General features: G+C 38.8%; 1 protein-coding gene across 2 annotated transcripts in view; it reads right to left on the bottom strand.

Moving 5' to 3' along the window:
- Nucleotides 1–17,287, bottom strand: part of DMD (dystrophin) — a gene marked incomplete at its 5' end in the record, with an annotated part of 2,126,456 nt that overhangs the window by 1,327,206 nt on the left and 781,963 nt on the right. For both annotated transcript variants that reach the window (XM_082864911.1, XM_082864910.1), the window contains one exon: nucleotides 3,000–3,161. In XM_082864911.1, coding sequence (XP_082721037.1) covers nucleotides 3,000–3,161 — 162 coding nt within the window. The remainder of the gene's footprint in view (nucleotides 1–2,999; nucleotides 3,162–17,287) is intronic.

Raw genomic sequence — 17,287 nt, forward strand, 5'->3', positions numbered from 1 at the left:
ACCCATGTTAGACTGTTCTTACATATTGGAGATTCAAAATATGAGATTACTGGAAAAGGGAAAAAAATTACAGATTGAAGTATCTGTGTAGTCTTAAGAATTACAGACATTTACATGGCTATTTAGACACAGTTATCACAGCTCCTACAATGATTTAGAGATACATACAAGGTAACTGGCACATTAACATATGTGGAATTAGGGGAAAAAAAGAAGAAAATAAGAAAACTAAGCCAAGTTCATCTTCAAACATCCATACTGAAAATTCTACTTGTCTAAATTAATTTGTTCATGTAGGAGTTCTCAGCTACATTTTCTACTTTCACTCATTTCCCATAAGAGTAAGCAAACAATCAATATAGGAAAATCACCAAAGTCTGACTTCCACCCCAACTTCCTCCCATTGAAATCTTGTCACCATCATAGGTGAGAATGTCAAATAGTGGTGAGAAGTGTGATGTGAAAAAAAGAGACTGCAGCTACTCAGCCATTACCAGTAATGAACTATCGAAAGTTCTCAACCTTAGCTACATATTAGAATAACTCAGGGTGGGGAGGAGTTCCGAAAAATTCTGATGACTGAGTCCACCTAGAGATTCTGACTTGATTGGCCTGGGGTGCAAAGCTGGGTACTTGGAATTTTGCTTCCAGACCTTAGGTGATAAAACTAAATCTCTGTATTTCACAATGTTCTTTAGGAAAATAAAGTAAACAACTCTATTCATGCCATGTGCTTCTCCGCAGTTATCAATTTGATGATTTTATTCTGTAAAGTTGTTTCGAAGAAACACTCATAGGGTTTTTTATATTTAGTCATACTATTTTTGAAATATGTCTTAAATTTTTGATTTGTATATCTAGAAGATAAAATTTCTATATCTAGAAGAGCTTTCTCTATTTGCTTTACTCTGTTTGAATCAATAAGATGTCATCTTAATTCTGTACTTTAATAAAAACCTCTCTTTAAATATGCTGGCATTTTGATGCTGTAGTCATATGATTTAAGAATTTGGTTTGGTTAAGAATTATTTTTTTGAAATAAAATACTCGAATCAACGTATGCTCTGATATTCTAGCAGTATGTAGTTTTATTGTCTAAAAGGTTAAACTTTATTCCTGTAAGTTCATGACACTAAATAAAAAAGTAAAATATGTTTAATCTGATTTAGAATCAGAAGGCTCAATTTGCTCATTATGACAGATAGCTGGTCAATGAACATGCAGAGGCAGCTCATTGCTGCCCTATAGTCCTAAATGCAAATAGAATGCAAGGAAGTGCCTTGCTCTACATCTACTTTTACATATAATAAGAGTATACCTGTCAAAATGTTTTCACATTGCACACATTTCCTTAATGCTGAAATTTGTTTATACCTGAGAATCTCAAACTATCTTGAAAGGCAGAAAAAGGGAGACTCTTTTTAACAGATTTAAATTTAGTAGTAAAACTACCAGTGCACCACACGGTGGAGTCAAACATCCACAAATCTATGTGGCCAATATGTGACAGGAAATCTGAGCACAGATTTAAGATGGCCAAGTATGGTAACGCCATTCACTTTGTCCTGCTTCTCGGTGATGTATTAAAACAAGTACTCGATTTCTGAAAAGGGAAAGCTAAGCCCATTAACCTTTTAATTAGCAATGAACTCTTCTGCAAATTTACAGAAACACATTGGGTATAAATTTTCATTTATACATAGGCTTAAATTTACCCCCCTTATATATACTTAGAAAAACATCCTTTGATGGTATTCTTAGTAGGTTCTTTGTCTGACACACTGTGCTTAAGTGCTTACTTCACAGACAACCTCTTTATCCTCTACTTTTTCTTCCAAAGGAGATTCAAATTGAGCTTCAGGAAAGCCAGTCCTTGAAGTAAATCTGAGTACTTGATAACTCTGTTCTAGAAAACAATTCACTTCGCTGTCATCTTAAAATAAAATCTTGGAGAAGAATGTTTCAAGAGCTTTTGGGTGGCTTGCATTTTCCAATATTATATATTACCATTTGGGGAATTCAAAGTCAAGAATCATCTTGAAAATGCAGGTGCAACCAGAAATGTAGGGAAAATTAGTGGGGAGAGGGCCTCGGGGATGGACAGATAACCTTCTAATGCTCCTCGCATTATATTGTATCGATCTGAGTTATCCTTGGGTATTGGGTTCATACTATGTACATAAGATGTGAAAAGTAGCTATCCATAGTTACTGTAGATATAGTAGCTATCTGATAGTACCTTACTATCAGAAAATCCTAAAGACATTTAAATAATTCTTATGATATTTTACATACATGTAAATGTTATTTAAAAATAGAAATACAGCATTACTTCCCAAGGTGAAAGTTAATTTAGATATAGACTAAATTTACTTGGTATAAAGCTGACTTAGATTTATTTTCATTCCTATTTTAACTCTCATTCTAGAAAAATTAGTTTAACACATTTCATAATTCAGATTGAAAAGTGTTGAATGTATAGGTATGTGAGTAAATATGAGTATAGACATATTAGTATTAGTAATAAAATGCAAATTTATATCTCTAATTTCTTGTTATTAACTACTTGCAACACATTAAATGTAGAATATAGGTCATATGAATTCTAATTCCAAGATAAAGATGAGTTGATAATAAAATATTTGATGCTGCATTTTTAATACTACCACCAAAAGTATTTTCTTTAAACTTGACATTCCTACGGTTTCCCTCTAGCTCAAGTATAGTTTGAAAATATTGATAAACAGCAGACTTCAGTGTGATACTGCCCTGGTCTTTTAAGTGTCTCTATTTCAAATTCCTCCATTATGTACGTTCAAAAATAAATCTTAGAGTACTAATATAGAGATCCTTTTTCCCCTTACCTCCAAATAGTCCAATCAGTTGATCAAATAACCCTTTGCACAACTAGATGAATAAATTTTAAGTTAGAAAGTTACTAATGTCTTGTTCGGATAATAAAAACAAAAGAAAAGAAGCTCATTCCAGGTTCTACTTGCCTGGGCTTCCTGAGGCATTTGAGCTGCGTCCACTTTGTCAGCAATATAAGCTGCCAGCTGCTTGTCAATGGATGAGAGGGACTCCTGAATTAAGTGTAAGGATTTTTCAATCTCCTGGGCAGACTGGATACTCTGTTCAAGCAACTTTTGCCTCCTCACGGCCTAAACAAAGAAGAAACAGGAATGAATCAGTTCAATATTTACTGGTGATAGTTTTTCTGCAATCCTTCTGCAAGGCAAATGAAGATTCTAGATTCTACCCCCATCACCTTTTTATAAGATAGATTTCGCAGCTTCCTGCCACTCATTCAGCTCTACTTATAAAAATGAAAATCAGAATAAGAAAAAAGAGTTATTAGCACACAGAACTGCAGGATCAGGAATCTCTGCAGGACAAAAGCACAGTATTATGTACATCAAGGAAAGAGGCTGGGAAAAACATTAGTGAAATCATCTCCGTCATTGCAATCTGTTGTTCTCAGGCCGAATGTTCCTCCTGATCTCATTATATAGTTCAAGAGATTTGGTTTACTTAGAATAGGGTCATCGTCATCACAATCCAATTCAAGATAGATAATCCACTTCTACCAGTGAGACACATATACAATCTGCTCAGAATCAGCTCCTTTTCAAAAACAGAATTTTAGATAACCATTTGGTTAAGGATTTATTTTAAATTCTATTTCAACCAGTTATGCATGGCCTTTTTTTTGCCTCTACTTTCTTTCACAATTTGGATTATGGAAATTGCTTGTGCAATTGGATTTGTGTTACTGCTGAAGTAGAACAAATAATAAGTAACCCTAATATAGCTGCAATTAATCTTGATTGTTACTATAAGCATGATTAGGATAATTTAACACTTTTTAAGTATAAATAGCATGCTGAACAGATTGCAGAGTCTCCCTTGAAGGATCTGCTCACCTTTAAAAGAGTAGTTATAAAAGGAATGGGACAGACAACTTATTGAGAATTTCTTAAGTTATGCATCATAATCAAGGATTTTTCCTCATTATACAATGTGTAGGCATGATTATCTGGTACAAAAGAACTATCCTTCCCACAGACCATGATTAGGGTTTTGAAAAGAACCCTGCTTTTTATATTATATAAGGAATATTAGATATTATATGAAGAACATAAATGTTGGCTCTTAAGTTTAAAATATAGTAGAGATGTCAATGTCCTTTAATGAAGCCAACTTGGAACACAGCGTTACTCAAGTGAGAACAAGGCTAAAAGCATCTGGACCAAAGGAAAAGGAGCTGGAAGACCTACGATGCTGCAGGAGCAAGGTAGGTATTCTCAGTATTTCCACCTACACCATAAACCTTCAGGATTCTGTCCTAGGCTTTTCTTTCTTCTCATTCTATCCATACCCTTAGCTACAATTACACTTCATATGCTCACAACTCTCAACTCTGCATCTCCAGTCCAGATTTCCCCCTTTGATCTCTACATTTGCATATATACTGTCGTAAGTGACTATTCCATTTGGGTGTCCCACAGCCATCAAAACAACAACAGAACGAAATATGGACCCACTGTCCCACCTCCCCAGCTTGCTTTTTCTCTTTCTCTGTATCTTTTTTCCTATCTCAGTGATTTACAATTATGGCCTTTATTAGCCATAATTTTGGATATTTCCTCTTCTTCTATCATATCCTTCACCATTTTGCAATTAGTGAGTCCATCGATCACCAATCCTTTCTTCTACCTCCTAATATTTCTTCATTCCGTCCTTTTCTCCCTCTCCCCACCACCACCATTACTCTACTTGAGGTCATTAGCATCTCTTGCCTCAAACACGGTACAGGACTCTTGGCTGGAATCCTGCCCTGCCACTACTCATCTACAAAGAAGCTACAGTATGTTCTTCCTAAAATAACAATAATTATCTGCTTTAATCTTCTAGTGATTCCTTATTTTCCTTAGGATAAAAGCCGTACTCAATATGGCTCTAAGTCCTTTCACAGTCCCTGTGGTATCTTCTACTACTTGCTGGCGCTATAGAGAAATTTATTTTTCATTTCCCAGCATATATTATGTTCCTCTTTACACTTGGTGCTAAACATGCTGTTCCCTTTTCCTAGAACAATCCCATGCCCAACTTCCTTTTATTGGCTAATTTACATTTATCCTTTGAGTCTTACCTTGGAAATGTGGACATCTCCCTCTCCAGGCGGCTGTCCCTAAAACCCGGTGTTCTCTCTTGCCCTTTTATTTCTGTCTCAGTATGTATCACACCATATTGTAATTTCCAAATGCCTAACTATGTGCCAGGCATCAGGGTGCTCTCAGGTTTTCTTTTCAAATTACTCGATAGATTCAGGCCTAACACTGAAAAATTGACCCTTGGCCCTAAGGCAAAAAAGGGGTTCTTTTTAGTGGGCTGGGATTTTGAGAGACATTTGACTTCTCCGAAGTCTGGAGTGGGGATTTTCTCAAAAATTATAGATTCTTGCCTGTTCTGTTTCAATTTACGAAGAAAACTTCAGGCTTTTAGTTGAGAAAAATTACCTAGGAGTTTTAAAAATGTTATTAATATTTCTAGGAAATAAAGAAAGAAGAACGGATGTCAGATGACTGATTTTACAAAAATATCATAATATGGGTTATGATCATCTTTTAGTAAATGATACACTTATTTATTTTACTTATCTTTTTGTTTATAAGTACGTGTCAATGAGAGCTGGATATGTCAAATGTTTTGATCTCCAGCATTGTTCTGTTTTCTTTTCCCTAAGTAGTGAAACATTTTAGCCAATGTTAAAATTAAACCTCATTTCTTTGAGTGATTTTTGTAGTAGATGAACTAAAAAAAACAAAAACAAAAGCAAAAAAACGCTATGTCCCAAACTCTGATGCATATAAAGGAAAACAACTATACATCCTTGAAATTTCTGCTTGGGGGACAGCATTAATTGCCACTTTGAATGCTGCTACCTTGCCCAAGGTAAAACAATAAGGATTAACCATTTTCCCATGGACAGTGGCTGGGGGTGGAAGTCCTATAAGAGATGTGCTAAAACCAAATCCAACTCCCCTGGCTCTTCAGGAACTAACATGGAGACCCAAGAGAGGCCACTAATCTGCATTATTTACAGCCACACTGCACTGCACAGACTGTCCTGATCCAGAAGTTCTATTATCTGGAATTTGAAGTTCAGTGGGCCAGGCACTTAATGCAACTATTTCCTTTCAGTTTTTCTTTGTCATCCAAGAAGAGGTTGTAATTTGCTCAAGTACCAAGTAATAAGAATACTCAATTTGTGCCATTTACAGCAACATGGATGTACCCAGAGATTATCATACTCAGTGAAGTAAACCAGAAAGAGAAAGACAAATATCATATGATATCACTTATATGTAGAATCTAAATATGACACAGATGAACTTATTTATGAAACAGAAACAGAATCACAGACATAGAAAACAAACTTTTGGTAACCAAAGGGGAAAAGGGGTGGGGAAGGGATAAATTAGGAGCTTGGGATTAGCAGATGTGAACTACTGTATGTAAAATAGATAAACAACAAGGTTCTACTGTATAGCACAGGGAACTATATTCAATATCTTGTGATAAACCATAATGGAAAAGAATATGAAAAATAATATATGTATATATATGCATAACTGAATCACTTCGCTGTACAGCAGAAACTAACACAACACTGTAAATCAACTATACTTCAATTAAAAAGAAAAAGAATACTCAATTTGACTGAATTATGTTGCTGGGTTTGAGAACACTTTTGATTAGCTGTTTCCTCCTGTCTAATTTATGAGCTATTCTGAAGCTCCACTATTATGGTCATGAACACGTTGGACTCTGTTACTTTAGAATTCTCGCTATAGTCTTCAACTGTAAACAGTAAGTACTAAGTTTCTCTCATTCTAAGAGATGGAAATAAGACTTATCTCAAAAGGGTTTACAAAAGAGGTAGAAAACTGGCCTTTCCATCATTACTCCACCAGTCTCACTCATTCTAAACCTCTCTGAAAATTTAGGAGAGAATCATAGTCACAGTGAATCCGTGGCCCAGGGAGACAGTGTGATGTTTTTTTCTGTTCACTCCCCAAGGAGGTATAAACAGCGGTACTTCAACCCTTCTGCCCCAAGCAAATGAGGGGCACTCTAAGACCATCATTTATAGAGTCTGGGAGTACAAAGTAGATAGGATGACTTCTAATTAACCAACTTGGACTCTGCTTATGCAGCTGAATGCTTTATGTGCTTTCTATGACTACTGAGGGCTTAAAAAAGGATCTGGAATGACGGCATAGTAAAGAGAAGAGGCATCTTGTACTTCCCAATGCTTGGTGTGGCAAAAACATTTCCGTAGGTCAACTGGACACTGAAGGAGGCAGCTATGTTTGAGCTGTCCAACAGGAGCAGTGCATATGGAGCAAGAATACTCCAGGATAAAGACAACTGAAGACATTACAGAGCATGTTTTTCTTGTTTAAAAAAAATGGGAAAACAGAAGAGCTTCTGTAAGACCTCTTAAGAGCCCACACTTGCACCCCAAAGAAAGCAAATGTTTGTGTCCTTATTACATATAATACACGAACACCACAAAATGCTACTTAAGAGGAGACATTTGCTCACTTTCCTTCATTCCTACTTCTCAGGCCAATGTAGAATAATGACACCCAGGTGGGGTAAGGGAAGATGCTGGAAACTGATCATTCTTCCCTACCAGGGCAGTTCACTTGGGCTTAAACTGGAAACAACACTAAACTGAATGTGAGATTGAAATTTTAAGCTGAACTAAACTTAACTTTGTTCATGTCACAGAGACCAGAAAGGAATGGAATATACTCAGGATGCCAGTAAGAAAGATGAATAAAAAGATGAATAAACCATCTGCTTGAAGCAAAACCATTTCATGTTTGTGTCCTATCTGGTTCAAACTATGCAGCAAACTACTGACACAGTCCATGAATTCAGCACTTGATAAACTGAAGTAGAGGAAGAGGAAAAAGATGGCTATGAGGAACAGCGAGAATGTGGTTTGGTGCAAGACAGGAAATGGTTTATGGAAGGCATGAAGACACAGATAATGAAGGGCCTAGGAACTACATTTGAAACACTGAGAATTATAGTAGAACAGCATGATTAGAAGACTTAAAATAGATATGTCAATGTCTTTGTCTTATACAAAGGCCAGCAAAGTACACATTTTATATCCATCTACTGATGTTCCATGTGCGGACTACTGCTACTATCAAATGCAACACTTTGCTTACTAACAGATAATTTCAGTGAACAATTAAAATTTCTGAAGCATAATTTGAAGGTCTTTAAGGAAGGATGCCATGAAAATGTCAGAAATTATTTTAAAACCTAGGAATGTTCTATTTGCCTCAGAAACCGGTTCTCCCAACTTTTAGTTGTTCCGAACTGGCAGGAGAACATCCTCAAAGAAGGTGAAATGTAAGGAACACCCTGGGCCTCACCGTAGACTTGGACTTCTTTGGGGTTGATGAGAGATGAGCATTTCATTTCTCAAGATTCTGTATCGTAGAAGAAAAATAATAGATCTCCACAAAGTTGCGTATAACATTTCTGCGTGGTTGGGGTGCTTTTAGCAGGCTGAGGAAATATTTTTCAAGAAGAATCAAGCTAATATTTTGAAAAGGGAATTAAATGGAGATTAAAAGAAAAGGAGAGGGAGAAGATAATTTACAGCAGGGAGGAGAATTTACAACTGCTCACAGTCCCAGCAACCATCAAAAGCTTCACTTTGTTGCTTTTTCTTGTTTTCAAGTTAGTATGTCCTACTTTTTCCTAAAGAAACAAGGGCCTACACAGTGTTCCTTGGACAAGAAAGACCAAATAAATAAAAACTGTTGCTTTAACCACTTTAGGTTTAACTCATAAGGCGTTCTGGCACAATTGCTTTTTGTGGCATAGTTGTTAATGTGCTTGAGAGGCTATAAATAATTACATAGATGTGCACATGTGTTTGTATACAGTCTTTTTTTTTTTTTTTTTTTTTTTTTTTTGCAGTACGCGGACCTCTTACTGTTGTGGCCTCTCCCGTTGCAGAGCACAGGCTCCAGAAGCGCAGGCTCAGCGGCCATGGCTCATGGGCCCAGCCGCTCCGCGGCATGTGGGATCTTCCTGGACCGGAGCACGAACCCGTGTCCCCTGCATTGGCAGGCGGACTCTCAACAGAGTTTTTAAATATAAAAGAATATTACATTATTTACAAGGGCCTCTAGATTTATTTTTGTTAATGTCACTTGGTTTAACCCCACTGGTCAGGAAAACCCCCAAACCATGTGCATGGAGCTCCCTATAATTTCCTTTACAGGAAAAGATTATAAACGTTAAAACCACTGGTGTCACGGTTAATTGGAACTTCATCTGTTTTAGGTCTTTGCAGGTCACCGAAGTTCTTCTGTGACCTCTGAGGGAAGCATACTTGAAAGTAATGTTTAGGAATAACATTATCAATGGAACTTGACATCAGATAGCCATGACTTTCAACTCAAGCACTGATAGAATGGTCAATGAGCTGTACAGTAATATAGCTAAGACATTTCTGGATTTTTGCTGCATCCATTCATCTTCATGGGTAGACAAATGAAATTGGTCTTCTGCCCTGACAGGAGCAAACTGATGTATTGTTTCAGCTTCAAAAAGAAAGTGATGGAAGTAAAATACAGTAAATCTAGCAGGAATCTACAGAGTTCATCTAACCCCAGTCTTTTCAAGGTAACTTCAGAAGCCCCCCTGGTCAGTAAAGCTTCTCTGAACCAATGCCAAGGTGCTCTCTGATTGTACATGTGCTCATAATACTGCTCTAGACTTTAGGCAATTAATAATTTATAGATAATAATTTGTAAATAATTAAACTATCATAGAAAATTTCTCCTGATACAGAATGAGACAGAATCAGAGTCTAGGGATAAGCTGGGTCAGGATTAAGACCACAAGTTTAAGTAACATATAGAGCAAGTGTCCCCAACCCCCGGGCTGCAGACCCACGGCCTGTTAGGAACCGGGCCGCACAGCAGGAGGTGAGCAGTGGGTGAGCGAGCAAAGCTTCATCTGCCGCTCCCCATCGCTCACATAACTGCCTGAACCATATCCCCGCCCCTGCCCCGGAAAAAGTGTCTTCCATGAAACTGGTCCCTGGTGCCAAAAACGATGGGGACCGCTAACATAGAGTGTATATAAGAGTAAAAATCCAAATCTTGCAGTAAAATCAAGTTGTAGAATGAAGCAATGAGTGGCAATCCTACAAAAGTAGGAATGTAGCCACTGAAAAACTTAGTTGATTTCTGGCAATTGCTTCTGTTGTCCCAGAAAGCTACAAATGCAGCAACTCTCCCCTAATGCATGTATAGGTAGGGGGAGGCAAGGTGTCCCAATTAGAAAAACTGCAGGTCATGCTTCCAAGCTGAGGTGGGGAGGTAATTACGCCAATGCTGAGGGAGAACCTACTGAGACCAACTGCAGATAGACTGGCAGTTGTATCAAGTTGTATCAACGTGTTACTGTCATGTAAATGAACTGGCAACTTGGTATTCCTCAGATAAGGGCTGTGATTTCCCTTGGACACAGTCAGGTGACAGCAACCTCAGAGTGGAAGACCTCTTGGGGTTAGTCGAACTCTCCACTCAGGAATTCAGACTTTCAGGATAAAGCCTGCACAGAGTTTCTGGTCTCCGGGACTTCACATGACGTGTGGGAAGTACATCCTTCACAGCCCCATTTACAGAGCACCTAAGGATGGCTACAAGGTTTGGCTATGAGTAAAACAGTTTTCAGTCTTCAGGCAGTAGTCTCAAATATAGCCTCAATAACCAGAGATGATGCTTTTCTGATGTACATTAGTGATCTCTGCTGGATCTCTTTTACTGTGATGTAGGCCCATCATAGTCTGAAGCCAGTGTACAGCTTCCCTTGAAATAAAATGCTCTAGACTCTGTTGACCTCTAAGGTCAATCACCAGTAGGGTTAAATTATACTCAGATTGGTGCCAACTAGATGTGGTATCTGAGAAACTGGAAAAATACCTCTCTCTCCTGGGATGTCTGGGATGACTGATCCTTTTTCATCCTTTCCATATGCATGAAGATTAACAATACTTATTGATCACAAATACTTCAGATGATTGCCATGGTTCTGGAGAAGTCAAAGTGCAAGACAGAGTGTGTTTATGGCTTCCTGCCACACTACTTATCCACACTTTACTAAAAAATACCTCAGGTATAGCTCAGTAAATAGCTGCACTATTGTGTCTGAAGATTATTACAAGGCTTGCAACTCTTTTGTTCTTCAAGTAGATGAGATAGAAAAGGATACAGATTTGTAGCAAGGAACTCCTGCTGGGGTCTTTGGCTGTGATATGATTCATTTGGCTGGGATGCACACCTTAAACAGCAGGAACAAGATGTAGAAAACAGCTGCTTTTGCTTTTACTTGCCAAACTTACTGAGCAGTAGCCTGGGAGTGCAGAAAGAAGACTCATGTGTGTTGATACAGGCATGGGGAACAGATAAATACTGGCAAAGTGGTATATTACACTTAATTCCTTGTTAGAGACCAGGGTTGTCTGCCACTGAATGCTCTTGTGAGATATTAAGCTAGATGAAATAGACATAAACTGTTCCTAGCTTCCTCCTCTATCTGCTCCCCTCAGTGGTATCTTATCATCTGTAGGTGAAATCCACTGTGCTGCAGTTGTTTGGAGTGGGAGAGGATCAACCAGCTCTCAGTTGGTAGGCCCTCACGTGTAGGGTTGTTGCATTTCTCCTAAGTCAGATACAGCTGAAAATTAAGTTACAGCCAATGGTTACCACAGCCATGCAGAATGGCTTAGTGTCTTTCAAACTGGTCCCACAGGGAATGTCTATTCCATCTAAAATGTGGTCCAGGAGGAAAAAAGAGGTAGTATATTGGGGAATATAGCAACACCCTTTATATGCCATCAAAAGTTTGGCATGATTTCCTAGAAAGTGCTCATTCTAATCCAGCAGAGAACTGTGGCCTTGAAGGAGAACCACTGTTATCCCTGCTTGGTTTAATTGTTCAGCTGTTGAAAATGAGCTTCATCTCTGGAATAAAGAGATCACTCAGCTCTAAAGAGCAGTGGATGGATGTAATAAAGTTAATGGTCCACTCTGGGAATGATTCTGAGACATAGGGCACATTAGGAAATCGGACTGCCTTAAAACAATTCATGCTCAGGTAAAGGTCAAGGCCAGAGTTCTAAACCTGAATAATCATCAGAACCTAGAGGAACTTTTCAAACTACAGTTCTCAGGCTCAATCAAATTCTACTAAATTAGAAATTCAAAGGTAGTCAGAGGGAATAACATATAGACTAAAGTTCCTGTAACCCTTCCATCTGTGTGATTTTGATGACTAGCCAGATTTGAGAAGAATTATCAAGAGTGAAGTTTGAAAGAAAAGTTGCCTTAAATAAGAATTAAATAATACAGAGAAATGCAATTAATTGGGCTCACAACAAAGAAGAGGGAAGGACAAAGTACCACCGAATTGGCCACTTCTCAATGCAGGTCAGAAAACAATATGCAGTTGTTAAGGCAGAGGCAATAAAGCACTTCTTGAATTTTATTTGATACTTGCAATGGAAATTCCCTAATGAATATGTGTATTCTATGACTTAAAAAACACCTGGATGAATTTGAAAAATATCTGTATTCCTCATTCCATACATGGATGGCTCTAAGATACTAGAATACAATGCAAAGTTGTTTACTGTTCCTTCTCCCATTTCTTTCTTTTAAAAAAATGAAAGTAATTTTTACTAGCACCAAGCAATTTTAGTGACAATTTGCCTGAATGTTAAAGAACAGTTTTGATCATTCAACCCTAAGAATATATGTAGCTTGACAAGAAAATCAGTTTAAAAAGAATCTAGAGTGGAAAAGTAAGATGGACAAGACAGATGAATATTACCTTGAGAATCATACTTTATGTTATAAGAATTAAACATTAGTTGTAAGCTATGACGGACAGAAGTAAAAGTTATAGACAAGTCTAACTTCAAAAGTCTCACTTTAAGAAAGAGAAAAACTCCAAGAATTTTTATGAAAATGTACACAGATAACAAATTTAAAAGAAAATTTTGTTATCGAAAAATTCATTCCTAAAAGGCTACTTTACCAATCTATACTACTAATTTAAAAATTGCAAGTGATTAGTCTTTAGGTCTTAATATCAGATGTTTTTCATTTAAATAGTAACTTTCCCTTTTGCTATTCTAACTTCAGAGGTAGGAGTTCAACCACTAAATTATAAGAAATGTGAAGACAAGAAACTCCTAAAAAAATATTCGTAATCGGGAGACCTTCAAGATGGTGGAAGAGTAAGACATGGAGATCGCCTTCCTCACCACACATACATCAGAAATGCATCTACACGTGGAACTGCTCCTATAGAAGACCCACTGAACGCTGGCAGAAGACCTCAGACCTCACAAAAGGGAAGAAACTCTCCACGTACCTGGGTAGGGCCAAAGAGAAAAGAATAAACAGAGACAAAAGAATAGGGACGGGACCTGCACCAGTGGGAGGGAGCTGTGAAGGAGGAAAGCTTTCCACACACTAGGAAGCCCCTTCGCAGGCGGAGACTGCGGGTGGCGGAGGGGGGAAGCTTCGGAGCCACGGAGTAGAGCACAGCCACAGGGGTGCGGAGGGCAAAGCGGAGAGATTCCCGCACAGAGGATCGGTGCTGACCGGCACTCACCAGGCCTAGAGGCTTGTCTGCTCACCTGCCGCAGCGGGCGAGGGCTGGGAGCTGAGGCTCGGGCTTCGGTCAGATCGCAGGGAGAGGACTGGGGTTGGCGGTGTGAACACAGCCTGAAGGGGTCTAGTGCGCCACAGCTAGCCAGGAGGGAGTACGAGTAAAAGTCTGGAGCTGCCGAATGGACAAGAGACTTTTTTTTGTCTCTTTGTTTCCTGGTGTGTGAGGAGAGGAGATTAAGAGCGCTGCTTAAAGGAGCTCCAGAGACGGGTGCCAGCCGCGGCTATCAGCGTGGACCCCAGAGACGGGCATGAGATGCTAAGGCTGTTGCTGCGCCACCAAGAAGCCTGTGTGCAAGCACAGGTCACCATCCACACCTGCCCTCCCGGAGCCTGTGCAGGCCGCCACTGGCAGGGTCCCGGGATCCAGGGACAACTTCCCCGGGAGAACGCACGGCACGCCTCAGGCTGGTGCAACGTCACGCTGGCCTCTGCCGCCGCAGGCCTCCCCCGCATCCGTATCCCTCCCTCCCCTGGGCCTGAGTGAGCCAGAGCCCCTGAATCAGCGGCTCCTTTAACCCCGTCCTGTCTGAGCGAAGAACAGACGCCCTCAGGCGACCTACACGAAAAGGCGAGTCCAAATCCAAAGCTGAACCCTGGGAGCTGTGTGAACAAAGAAGAGAAAGGGAAATCTCTCCCAGCAGCCTCAGGAGCAGCGGATTAAATCTCCACAATCAAGTTGATGTACCCTGCATCAGTGGAATACCTGAATAGACAATGAATCATCCCAAATTGAGGAAGTGGATTTTGGGAGCAAAGATATATATATATATTTTCCCTTTTTCTACTTTTGTGAGTGTGTATGTATATGCTTCTGTGTGTGATTTTGTCTGCATAGCTTTGCTTTTACCATTTGTCCTAGGGCTGTCTGTCCGTTTTTTTGTTTTTTTTTTACTTTAAAAAATTTTCTCTTATTTTTTATTTTTTAGTTTAATAACTTTATTTTACTTTATTTATTTATTTCTATTTTTCCACCCTTTTATTCCGAGCCATGTGGATGAAAGGCTCTTGGTGCTCCAGCCAGGCATCAGGGCTGTGACTCTGAGATGGCAGAGCCAACATCAGGACACTGGTCCACAGGAGACCTCCCAGCTCCACGTAATATCAAATGGCGAAAATCTCTGAGAGATCTCCATCTCAATGCCAAGAGCCAGCTTCACTCAACGACCAGCAAGCTACACGTGGACACCCTATGCCAAACAACTGGCAAGTCAGGAACACAACCCCACACATTAGCAGAGAGGCTGCCTAAAATCATAATAAGGCCACAGACACCCCAAAACACACCACGAGATGTGGACTTGCCCACCAGAAAGACAAGATCCAGCCTCATCCACCACAATACAGGCACTAGTCCCCTCCACCAGGAAGTCCACACAACCCACTGAACCAAACTTAGCCACTGGGGACAGACACCAAAATCAACGGGAACTACGAACCTGCAGCCTGTGAAAAGGAGACCCAAACACAGTAAGTTAAGCAAAATGAGAAGACAGAAAAACACACAGCGGATGAAGGAGCAAGGTAAAAACCCACCAGACCTAACAAATGAAGAGGATATAGGCAGTCTACCTGAAAAAGAATTCAGAATAATGATAGAAAAGATGATCCAAAATCTTGGAAATAGAAGAGAGAAAATACAAGAAACGTTTAACAAGGACCTCGAAGAACTAAAGAGCAAACAAACAGTGATGAACAACACAATAAATGAATTTAAAAATTCTCTAGAAGGGATCAATAGCAAAATAACTGAGGCAGAAGAACGGATATGTGACCTGGATGATAATTAGTGGAAATAACTACTGCAGAGCAGAATAAAGAAGAAAGAATGAAAAGAACAGAAGACAATCTCAGAGACCGCTTGGAAAACATTAAAAGCACCAACATTCAAATTATAGGGGTCCCAGAAGAAGAAGATAAAAAGAAAGGGACTGAGAAAATATTTCAAGAGATTATAGGTGAAAGCTTCCCTAATATGGGAAAGGAAAGAGTTAATCAACTCCAGGAAGCACAGAGAGTCCTATACAGGATAAATCCAAGGAGAAACACGCCAAGACACATATTAATCAAACTATCAAAAACTGAACACAAAGAAAAAATATTAAAAGCAGCAAGTGAACAACAACAAATAACACACAAGGGAATTCCCATAAGGTTAACAGCTGATCTTTCAGCAGAAACTCTGCAAGCCAGAAGGGAGTGGCAGGACATATTTAAAGTGATGAAGGAGAAAAACCTACAACCAAGACTACTCTACCCAGCAAGGATCTCATTCAGATCTGAAGGAGAAATTAAAACCTTTACAGACAAGCAAAAGCTAGGAGAAGTCGGCACCACCAAAGCAGCTTTACAACAAATGCTAAAGGAACTTCTCTAGGCAGGAAACACAAAACAACGAAAAGACCTACAATAACAAACCCAAAACAATGAAGAAAATGGTAACAGGAATATACAAATCGGTAATTTCCTTAAATGTAAATGGACTAAATGCTCCCACCAAAAGACATAGACTGGCTGAATGGATATAAAAACAAGACCCCTATATATGCTATCTACCAGATACCCACTTCAGACCTAGGGACGTGTACAGACTGAAAGTGAGGGGATGGAAAAAGATATACCATGCAAATGGAAATCAAAAGAAAGCTGGAGAAGCGATTCTCATATCAGACAAAATAGACTTTAAAATGAAGACTATTACAAGACACAAAGAAGGACACTACATAATAATCAAGGAATCAATCCAAGAAGAAGACATAACAAATGTAAATATTTATGCACCCAACATAGGAGCACCTCGATACATAAGGCAATTACTAACAGCCATAAAAGGGGAAATCGACAGTAACACAATCATAATAGGGGACTTTAACACCCCACTTTCACCAATGGACAGATCATCCAAAATGAAAACAAATAAGGAAACACAAACTTTAAATGATACATTAAACAAGATGGACTTAATTGATATTTATAGGACATTCCATCCAAAAACAACAGAATACACTTTCTTCTCAAGTGCTCATGGAACATTCTCCAGGATAGATCATATCTTGGGACACAAATGAAGCCTTGGTAAATTTAAGAAAACTGAAATCATATCAAGTATCTTTTCTGACCACAATACTATGAGACAAGATATGAGTTACAGGAAAAAATCTGTAAAAAATACAAACACATGGAGGCTAAACAATACACTACTTAACAACCAAGAGGTCACTGAAGACATCAAAGAGGAAATCAAAAAATACCTAGAAACAAATGACAATGAAAACACAATGACCGAAAACCTATGGGATGCAGCAAAAGCAGTTCTAAGAGGGAATTTTATAGCAAATACAATCCTACCTTAAGAAACAGGAAACATCTAATAAACAACCTAACCTTACAGCTAAAGAAATTAGAGAAAGAAGAATAAAAAAAACCCAAAGTGAGCAGAAGGAAGGAAATCATAAACATCAGAACAGAAATAAATGAAAAAGAAACGAAGGAAACGATAG

This window comes from Leucopleurus acutus (genome assembly GCF_964270905.1).
Source record: "Leucopleurus acutus genome assembly, chromosome: X".
Lineage (NCBI taxonomy): Eukaryota > Metazoa > Chordata > Mammalia > Artiodactyla > Delphinidae > Leucopleurus > Leucopleurus acutus.